The sequence below is a fragment of the Euleptes europaea genome, chromosome 14, assembly GCF_029931775.1.
Source record: "Euleptes europaea isolate rEulEur1 chromosome 14, rEulEur1.hap1, whole genome shotgun sequence".
In the NCBI taxonomy this organism is placed as follows: domain Eukaryota; kingdom Metazoa; phylum Chordata; class Lepidosauria; order Squamata; family Sphaerodactylidae; genus Euleptes; species Euleptes europaea.
The window spans coordinates 53,143,277-53,153,895 of record NC_079325.1 but is presented as its reverse complement, the minus strand read 5'-3'; the positions used below and the strand labels follow the sequence as shown (position 1 = coordinate 53,153,895).

At 44.8% G+C, this 10,619-nt stretch overlaps 1 protein-coding gene across 1 annotated transcript in view; it reads right to left on the bottom strand.

The window, feature by feature from the left end:
• Positions 1–4,445: 4,445 nt before the first annotated feature.
• The window catches only part of ODF2 (outer dense fiber of sperm tails 2), a 44,688-nt gene continuing 38,514 nt past the window's right edge, over positions 4,446–10,619 (bottom strand). Inside the window, exons 19-20 of the mRNA XM_056860070.1 lie at positions 10,335–10,460; positions 4,446–4,735 (exon numbers count right to left, since the gene is read on the bottom strand). Coding sequence (XP_056716048.1) covers positions 4,562–4,735; positions 10,335–10,460 — 300 coding nt within the window. The 3' untranslated portion in view covers positions 4,446–4,561. The remainder of the gene's footprint in view (positions 4,736–10,334; positions 10,461–10,619) is intronic.

Here is a 10,619-nt window from a genome sequence, read left to right as displayed (position 1 = left end):
CGCCGCCGCCGCCGCCACTCGTCGCCCCAGGAAACGCTCCAGGGCAGCCGCCCCGCCCTCCGAGCAACTTCCGCTTCCGGAGCAACCGGAAACCGGAAGCTCGTTCGGCTTGAGAACCCCGGAGCGAGGCGCGCCCCCGCGGAGTTCTTAGCTGAACTTCCGGTCTTTCCTTTGTTTCAGTGGAAAGGGGGTTTTCGAAACAGAGAGGCGATGCTGCAGGTCGCTTAAGACGATCATGACCGCTGCGGGCTGTCAGTTTAAGTGAGATGTCGCTCTTTAATTTGACCTAGCAGTAGAAAAGAGCAAGAGACCCGTAGCACCTTGAAGGCTAGCAACATTTCTGGCAAGGGATGAGCTTTCGTGAGCCACAGCTCACTGAACCACTCACAAAATTTCTGGCAAGGGATGAGCTTTCATCCTGCCAGATATTGTGTTGGTCTTTAAGGTGCTACTGGACTCTTGCTCTTTTCTACTGCTAGTGACAGACTAACACGGCCTACCCATTGTGATGTGATTTTATCTGTGAGTGGGGACATCGGCTTTGAGGGCAGAAGGTCCCAGGTTCATTCCCCAGCCTTGCTGCCCTAGTTAAAAGGATCCGATAACGTGAAAGACCCACTGCCTACTCATAGTGGATGGTACTGATTTTGAAACTGATGTGGGATCTCCAAGTGGGGGCCTGGAGTGCTCTCAGCATTACAACAGATCTCCAAACTATGTAGAACAATTTCCCTGAAGAAAACGGCAGGTTCAGAGGTGAGCTCCTGCCCCATATTCTTCCTGCCACAAGCACCACTACCAAATCTCTGGAATTTCCCAGGCTAGAGTTGGCAACCCTAGACCAATGGTCAGCCATGTTATGAAGTAGTTTTGTGTATTGATGTGAAACGGTGAAAAAGGGGCTACAGTAATACACAGATGTAGTCAATCTCTGTTGGCATGGGGCCCTTGTCTTAAAACAAGGCAGATCTTGGGTTCAGGTGCTCCAGTCACAAGAAGAGAAAGATCTTTCCTAACTCTTGCTACTAGAGATGCTTGAACCCTAGCAAGTTATGGCCTATTCCCTGTGAATTTATGCCAGTGCGTGTGGCAGAAATCCTAAAACTTGCTAAGGCTCAGATGTGTCACCTAGAGTGTCAGGGACCCTAGATTACATTACAGTAAAGGTATTCAGGACCCACATTGGACCATCATGGCAGACTTAATCGCTTTTGGACAAAGGACCAGCTGGTTTAGACTAGACCAGGTATGTGTCATGGAAGTTCAGAGCCATTACCAGGTGCTAGATGGAGGTGGGATGTGGCTCTGATTGGTAAAGGTAGCCTCTGACAGGGTTGCCAGCTCCAGGTTGGGAGGAGAGGGACTTCAATGCCATAGAGTCCAATTGCCAATGTGGCCATTTTCTCCAAGTGATCTGATCTGGCGGCTGGATAATCTCCAGCTACTACCTGGAGGTTGGCAACCCTACTCTGACATCAGAGATGGGGATTTGCATGGGATTGGAGAAATCCGCTTGTCAGTCTTGGAAAGGAGACTGGCTTAGGCCCAAGTCCATTTCACATAAATATTTGTACGTTTGGGATTTGCCCTTGTCTTCAGTTTTCAGCCTTCCATGGAAACTGGATCTACAGGAATTTGGGTAGGGGTTAAGGGCTCCTTCAACTTCTTGTTACCACAAGGAACTCCGCACAGGCTGTGAGGAACCAGCTACAGCATAGGTGACATGTTTAGCTTAGTTAGTGCAAGTGTACCGCTTTTCATTTAAATATCTCTGTGTTGTGGTGGTGGTGTGCTTTTCCTGTATTTTGTTTGCCGTTTTTCCACCCTCTTGAATCCAACCACACTTTCCCTTTGGTTTTCTCTTCTTTGCAATAAACCTTTTTATAAAGACTTTTTGGCTTCACTTAGTACAATCTACTTCTCTGGGATATTTCTTATAATCTCTTCCCCATGTGCTAGACTGCACAGGTGCTACCAGATTGGTGATAAGTTATTTTGTTATTGTTCTAGTACTACACTGGAAAAAGGTCTTCTCAGCGGTGCAGTCTAGAGGTTCTCAGGAGTTCCTGAGTGGTGGTGGTGGGTTAGCAGTGTACTTGCCAGGGACCCTTGATCTAACAAAGCTTGCCAGCAAGGAAAAGCTCCATTCTTTCCAGGATCTCAAGAGAAAAAGAAAAGGTCTTCCCTAACACCTGCTACCTGAGATTTTTTTTAGTTGGAAAGGCTGTGAAGCTGGCACCTTGTAAAGTATCTTCTGCACCACTGAGTTATGGCCCCTTCCTCCCCACAGGCTATGTCTGCATACATGCGAGCATTGCCTTTGAGAGCTGAGAGGCTATTGGGTTAGAGCCTGCATTTCGAAGATGCAGTTGGCGTAGGAACTCTTTTTTGCTAAGAACTCCAAATTACCATCACTAGAAAACAAGCAGGGAATCTTCTGTTTGCAGAGCCACCAGAAAACATAAGTTATCTTTTGCATGACTGGGTGATGTTAAGTGAGCTTGTTTTACCAGAGCATTTCTGTCTTCCTATGTAACTGATTGCGTACAGCAAACTGATTGTGAAAAATATACCCTATTTAAGGAGGTCTGTCATTGGGTAGAACTCCCAGCACCCTTGTAAAGCAGGCTCATATTAAGAACAGCAGAGATTCATTTTAGAAAGCTGATAACAGGAAATGGAATGCCGGTCTTCGTACTCCATCTCTAAGCTCTTGCTGTTCTTGAGAAACAAAGATTAGCAGATAGCAATAAAATTATAGTGGTTGACATTCTACCTTCCATCCCGCATTTAACTATCATTATACACCACTGACATACTTCATTAAGCTGTTTCCTAGTAATGTAATATACAAATGGTAATCACTGAGAGAGCCTAATGGATAACCAAACAGCACAGTTAGCACTTGAGACAATCATCCATGGATCATTAGCATCGGAATGTCTTCTTGAAATGAAGGGGAGTGCAGGAGGGTAGCATCACCATTTTAGTTTCTTTGTGATTTTTTTCTTTATAAGACAAAAAATAAAAATGGGTCCCAAATTGCTGATTGTAAATAGAGGGCTCACTTTTAACCCCAGTTCCTGAAGATGAATGTTCCACTTATTGAGGGAGGGGAGTCTAGAACTGGCTCTTTAAAATATTGGAAGCTTTGATCAGATGTTAATTAAACAGAGGGAAAAGCATGAGCTCCGTTGTGTCTAAGAAATAAAAGTATTTTTAAAGTAAACAGAAATAAGCCACACAAATAAAATTTACTGTACTTCACAAAGATTTATCACAGCACCATTTTCCATTCCTTTTTAAAAAGTCACACATTAACTCTGAAACAGTTAAAAAAATTCACTCAAATTTCCATAAATGGCCTCATACATAAATATATGTTTTAAAAAATGCAAACAGCATAACAGTTGGCTGATTTTTCTCCATCACCAATCATAAAACCACTTATTCAGGGACAGAAACTGATGGGACATTAATAAAGGGTTATTCTACGTTCTCCATAAGAAACCTTGTTTTGCAAAAACACAAAATACAAGAGTGTAAAAGCAACCTATTAATAGACGTGGAGGAGAGGCAAACTGCACTCAACAGTCCAATACCCCCATATGATAGGAACCATCACGCCAGGCACTTGAAACAGCAACCGACGGCTTAGCTGCAAGATATCACATCCACCCACACACGTACAAATGAAGCAGAAACACAATAATCAGACAAATCATTAAAAAAATCATAACACAATAACACAACAAAAAAAACAATCATAGCAAAAACCTCATCACCCTTCGCAGACTTACTCATTAGAGACTGGTGAATAAACAGGATGACATGGGTCTGTAAACTGGATTGCAAGAGCTCCCTTAAGGCAGACCTTAGTAAGGACAGGACAGCCAATCAAACCTTTCTCCTTAAAAGTGCTGTTTCTCTGCAAATACTTCTTTCCTGCAACAGTTAACAGTTATGCACTTTGAACTGACAACTGCCCCGCTGGAATAACTGGAAGAGTGCCGGAGAAGGCAAGAAAATGGTCTGTACGCACCCCCACACGCACACACTGGTCTGCCCCCAAGAGTGCCACTCGAAGACACAGCCTTGAGGCTAGGTTCACAGTTCTGCAGACAGCTGATTAAAACATCCCTTTTGTTCTGCGTTGAGAAAACGTGATTTTGGAAGTTTAAGGAATCCTGAAAAAAGTGGTCACAAAACGTTGGTGAAGATGCAAGACGATTAAAGTTCTCCAAGTTATCCTGGAGAGAAGCAATTAGTGTAAGGCACTAGAAGACTGGTATGGGGGGGGAGCGTGAATCTGATAAGATTTCATATGGCTTATGAAGCAATGCACCCATTCGTGGCCTCGTTCCCATTACACCTTCTGTCCTAAGTACAGGTGTATCTCGTTTGAACAACCTGATAAAGACCCTGAGCTACCCAGACTCCCAAAAATACTTGTCCATTTTTCTAAACAAGATATGGCTTTAAGTAAATCCCCCCAGCATCTGTCGTTGGGCTTGTAGCAACAGGGTTTTGGCTGTTGGGGGGGGGCAGGGAAAGGTTCTCATCAGAAGGGTGATCGGGGACGGATTGGGGAGCTTGTCAAGGCACTGTCTCCAAAGACGTTGGCATAAGAGGACTTGAGGAACTGGACATAGTTGTGCATGCTGCGATTGGTGCTCTCCGACTGCTCCAAGCGGTCCTTCATGTCCTGGAGGTGGCTTTCGTATCGACGCTCTGCCTAGAGGAGGAGGAAAGGCAAGGGATCAGAAAACAGCACAAGCATAGCCAAGCCTTCCATGTTCATGCCAGCTCTTCACTGCAACCCACACACAAAAAGCCACCATCCACAATGGGTCATGCAGGTGCAGAAGGATCAGACGAGGAAATCCAGAGCTACGTATGCCTCGGGCCATCTTCTGAGCTCCGCTCCGTTTCCTATGCCCCATGGAACAGACAGGTGTCTCCCCCACACAATTCCATTTTCTTTGTCTATCCCTCACCCCCACAATCCTTTATAGCCTCAGGTCTCTATAGCAGGGCCCCCCAACATGGTATCTGCTGACGCCTTTCTTGGCACTGCCCAAGTGTTTTTAGAAAGTGGAAGAGGCCATGTGGGGCTTTTGCCCAGCTCACATAAAGGGGATAGCCAGGTTAGATGCCTGCAAAATAGAAGAAAGATCCTGCAAGATGAGGGTTGCTAACTAGCTCAATATGTATACTTATTTTGAGCGTATGCAAAAAAAAATTTTTTCAAAACAATGTTAACTTTAAAAGGCATCCTGTCAAACAGAGCTTCTGCCTGAAATGTTGAAGAGTTAGTGTCAGAGTTATGCACATCCTCACTTGACATACTGTGGTTGGTTCCGCCACCTGTGGTTGTCATTTTGTGGTTGTGCCCACCATCCTGTGTCAGAATACCTAAGGTGCTCACAGGATGAAAAAAGGCCGGGGACATCTGGATTAAGGGAAATCCATAGAGCGTCACCTAGAAGTGACATCACCTCCCTCAAACTCCACCCACAAAATCTCCCAGTATCTGCCAAGGCACTGCTAGCAACCCTACCAGTGGTTCTTTCCTCTCCATTTTTTCCCCTGACACTAAATTTTCCTCATAAAATGTTTCCCATTGTTTGCTGTGCCCACTCCCCCCTCCCCAGTGTCACAATTCCCAAGGTTCCCGCAGGCTCCAAAAGGAACAGGGCAGAAAGCAGCCGAGAGTTTCCCCTTCCCCAGCTTCCAACAAGGGAAGATGAAGCAGCAGGTCAGCCCTCTGAACTGGGCCCGGATCCAGCTCAGCTGAAAGTTTGTTCCCCAAGGACCGTTTCTATTGGGTTTTTTATTTTGTTTTTTTTAGATTCCTATGAGCTGCTTTGGGAGCCAAATGTGGCTGGAAAGTGGGATAAAAATGCAGCAAACACTGCAGAGGAATCTGGAAGCTGAAACACTTGCAACGTAATAAGTGACAAGAGCCTGCCAGATTCCTTAGTCAGCATCTTTGGCGCTCCTCTTCTGGCTGTTCCACTGTTTGATTGTTCCCATTAGCTCAAGTTTGGAAAACCAAGACACACAACATCTCAAAATCAACCCCTACACAAAACCCCTCTGAAGCTATCACCTGACGCAGGTCAGCCCAATTCCATTCCTGGGACTAAAGAAAAGAGGAAAAGAAACTGTATGCAAAATAAATTTATAAAACTTTACCCATGGCATCTTGTTTCACTAAATGTACATTTGCACTCACCTCCCCCCCAGAAGACATGTCTTAAGTAAAAATATAAAGAAGGATCCTGCTGAATCATATCCGTGATCCAGCATCCAGATACTCCGGGGATGCCTAGAAGCTCTGCGGCAACAGGTATTCAGGGGTACCGTGCCCCTGAGCCCATCTTGGCTAATAAATTTGGCCATCTTGGCTAATAAATGGATGCTTCTGGACCTCTCTTCTTCCATGAATTTGCCTTTTAAAGCCATCACTATATCCTGTGTCAAGGAGTTCCACAAGTGAATTAAGCATTGTGTAAAGAAGGCCTTCCTTCTGCCTGCCCTAAATCTACTGCGTATCAACTTCATTGATTGTTCCCAAGTTCAAGTGATATGGGAGATGGATTGTGGAACTCCCTGGCCCAAGATGTGGTGATGGTTGCCAACTTGGAAGGCTTTAATAGCAGAGTGGACATGTTCATAGAGGATAGGGCTATCCATGGCTACTAGTCAAAATGAATACTAGTGATGATTCATACCTATTCTCTCTAATATCAGAGGAGCATGCCTATTATATTAAGTGCTGTGGAACACAAGCAGGATGCTGCTGCTGTTGTCTTGTTTGTGGGCTTCCAAGAGACACCTGGTTGTCTACTGTGTGAACAGACTGCTGGACTTGATGGGCCATGGTCTGATCCAGCATGGCTTTTCTGGTGTTCTTATGGAGAAAAAAAAATCTTTCTATCCACTTTTTCCATACTGTGCATCACTTTATAAACTTCTATCAACACTAGATATTGATAATGGCATCTGGTACCTGCTGCAGATGATGCAATTCCTCCCTTAAACCTAGGCCGAACTAGGGCTTTTCTTGGCCTTTTTCCTTAATGATGCACTGATGGAGTCTGGATAAGGACATCCCAAGGAACTATTAAATGCAAGCTAAATCATCTTAACATTTGAAATGTGGTGTTGGAGGAGAGCTTTATGGATACTGTGGACCACCAAAAAGACAAATCAGTGGGTTCTAGATCAAATCAAGCCTGAACTTCCCCTAGAAGCTAAAATGACTAAACTGAGGCTATCGTCCTTTGGTCACATTATGAGAAGACGAGACTCACTGGAAACAACAATAATGCTAGGAAAAGTTGAAGGCATCAGGAAAAGAGGGAGACCCAAGATAAGATGGATTGATTCAAACCAAGAAAGCCATGGGCCTCAGTTTGCAAGACCTGAGCAAGGCTAACGATAATAAGTTTTGGAGGGCACTTTTCATAAGGGCCGCGGAGCGTGCGGCTGTCCTTGTCAAGGGCCAGGGCCTTTTTGGCCCTGGCCCCGGCCTGGTGGATCAGTCTACCAAGTAGCCTCAGGGCCCTGCGGGACCTAAATGAGTTCCACGGGGCCTGCAAAACAGAACTGTTCCACCAGGCCTACACCTGAGGGCAGCCGGAAGCCTTTCCAACGTTATAACTGCTGGCCTCCCCCATCCTCCCCCAACTGGTTGTGGGGTGTTCACTGGCTGGCCAGGATGGGCCAGCAGCTGAATTAGGCCATCCTGTCCTTTAAAATATGCGGTATGAATTTTTAAGGTATGTTTTAATATAGATGTTTTAATATAGATTTTAAATTGATGTTTTTATATTGCGTTGTGAGCCGCTGAGCCCGGCTTGCCAGGAATGAGGGCGGGATATAAACGTAAATAATAAATAAATAAGTCAGAAGCGACTTGATGGCACTTAACACACACATCACTGTCTCGCAGGTATGCTGCAGGTACCACCGTCAATTAGCGGGCTGCACCTTCCCCCGCCCAGCATAGAAGCGGAGGGGGACCTGCCACTTCACAGAGCCGGCTGTTGGGAGTCTCATCTTTTCTGGAGGAAGGGCTGCAACTTGTCAGCTGAAGCAACAGGTTGATATGCTTCCACTGTAAAGGATCTGCTGTTTTTTTAATGTGGACCAGCACAAATTGCAAAACAACAACAGCAGCAACACCCCATCTTTCCAGGAAAATATGAATGCTTTAAGAATTTCAAAAATTGATCAAGGAACTATCCATAATATTTTAATTATATATATAGAGTTCCTTTTTATTACATCTATTTAAGTAATTATGGCGTTAGTAGATTTCTTTCAGTCTTCGCAGCAGCAGCAATTTAATTGTTACTTCCTATTCTTCATCAAAATGGATTCAGAACAAAAGCTAAGTGACCAGGCTTCAAATGAAATCCCAGTTACCCGCACAATTAGCAACCTGAGACCAAGCTATTAGAGCCATTCCCTCAGAGAGGGCAAAATCTGCTTTGGTAGCTTGAAACTTCTGTTACTTATTTATTTTATTTTAAAAATGTTTTTAATGCTGCCATTACAACCAATCAGGGTCCCCAAGGCAGCAAACATAAAAACATTGTCTATATCTTATAATCTAAAACAACATTTAAAATTATAAAATAATTCGATGAAAACACACAAGCACTACCAGAACCAGGGACGAGGGCAAATAACCGCTATTGGGGGTATTCCAAATGAAAGAAAAATGGCAGAAGACAGCGACAGTGGGAGAAAGATGAATCTTCCTGGGGAGGGAGTTCAAAAGTTTTAGTACCACAACTGAGAAAGCCTTTTCTGGGGACACCACACCTCTAGCTTCAGAAGACACCCAAAGCAGGGCCTCCAAAGATGTTTTTGAACAAGTAAGTTCATACTTCTCTGGCTTTCTGCAAACTATGCAAAACTGAGCTATTCAAGAAGGTTTCTCTGTGCAGGTAATAGAGTTGCACTGCACAAAATGGTTTTACAACTTGTTCGGATAAATTATTACGGACTGTGGTCTATATTGCTGTGTATAGCTTATTGAAAGTAGGATCCTACGAGAAGGGGGGAGGAGAAGGTGGTCCTTAAGGTGTGTTGGTCTCAGGGCTTTAAAGGTCAATACCAGCACCTATTTGAAAGTGTCTGTTTGATATATCTTGTTTTATATCTTATGTCATCTGACCGTGAGTCAAATGTTGCATGTCTCTTGGCTACAACATTTTTAAAAGCCTACATAGTTTTTTTTAAGTATTCAGCTGAGTTATACAGTTTTTATGTACAACGTATGAGGTTAGCCACCCTGAGCCTGGCTTTTCTGGTGGAGGGCAGGGTACAAATAAAATTTCCATTCCATTCCACTCCAGTCCATCCCTTTTCTTTTCCTCTTCCTTTTCCTATTCCTAGTCTATTTAATCTGGGCTCTGAGTAGAGCCTCCAGCGGAGCTACACATGATATTGTCTCTATACCTCTACACATGGTAGACCTGCAGATCTATAAGTGCTACTCTTTATTTTCCATTTGCTACATTTTTATCCTGCCCTTCTACTAAGGAGCTCACACTGGCATAACATGGGTCCCTCTCCTCAAATTTTATCCTCACAACAACTCTGCAAGGTAGGTTAGCCCGAGGAAGAGTGGCTGTCCTACAGTCTCACAGTGAGTTTCAAGATAAATGGGGATTGGAACTGACCCATGGGGTGACATCACATCCTGATGTTTACAAGGCAGTTTATGGGGTGTTTGCCATTGCCTTCCCCAGTCATCTTCCCTTTACCCCCAGCAAGGGGGGTATTTTACCGACCTCGAAAGGATGGAAGGCTGAATCAACCTTGAGCCGGCTACCTGAAACCGACTTCCATCGGGATCGAACTCAGGTTGTGAGCAGAGCTTGGACTGCAGTACTGCAGGTTACCACTCTGCACCATGGAGCTCTGTAGTCTCTCCTTACTTTGGGAAAAAACCCAGGTTGGTTGTGGATACATTCTAAGCAGTGTTATACTTGGAAAAAAGCTCTCCCACCAATAACATTAGTTCCGCCAATTCTGGCAAATTGATTGACCACCTCCCAAAGGACTCCCCTTAGTGTGGAGGCAGAGGGCAAGATCCGGCCATCCTCCAAGTAGCCCTGTGCCAACTTAACTGGCTCTTCCTCCAGTGAAAGAGCCACTGAAGTTGGAGGAAGACTCCTTAGGCTGGAGAAAGGCTTCCAACTTGAGCCAAGAGGAAAGGTGGGGTATAAATATGTATAACAAAAATTTTTGAAAATCAACTTTGCTCAGTGGAGTGGCAGGATCCACCCCAGAGTCCCAGGCAGGGCACTCACATCATCTTTGCCCCTGCGCAGCTGATTGAGCTCCGTCTTCATCCGGCTCAGCTGGGTCTCCAGATCCAGCATCTTGGAGTGGGCTGCTCTCTCTCTTGATGCCGCTCGGTCCTTCGTTTGTTCCAGCTGCAGGCAGAAGAAACAAGACCATCAAGGGCTGGATTATTTTTTTGGGTTTTGGTTTTTGTCATCAAGTAATAGCTGACTTATGACGACTCCATAGGGTTTTCAAGGCAAGGGACGTTCAGAGATGGTTTGCCATGGCCTGCCTCCGCATCACGCTCC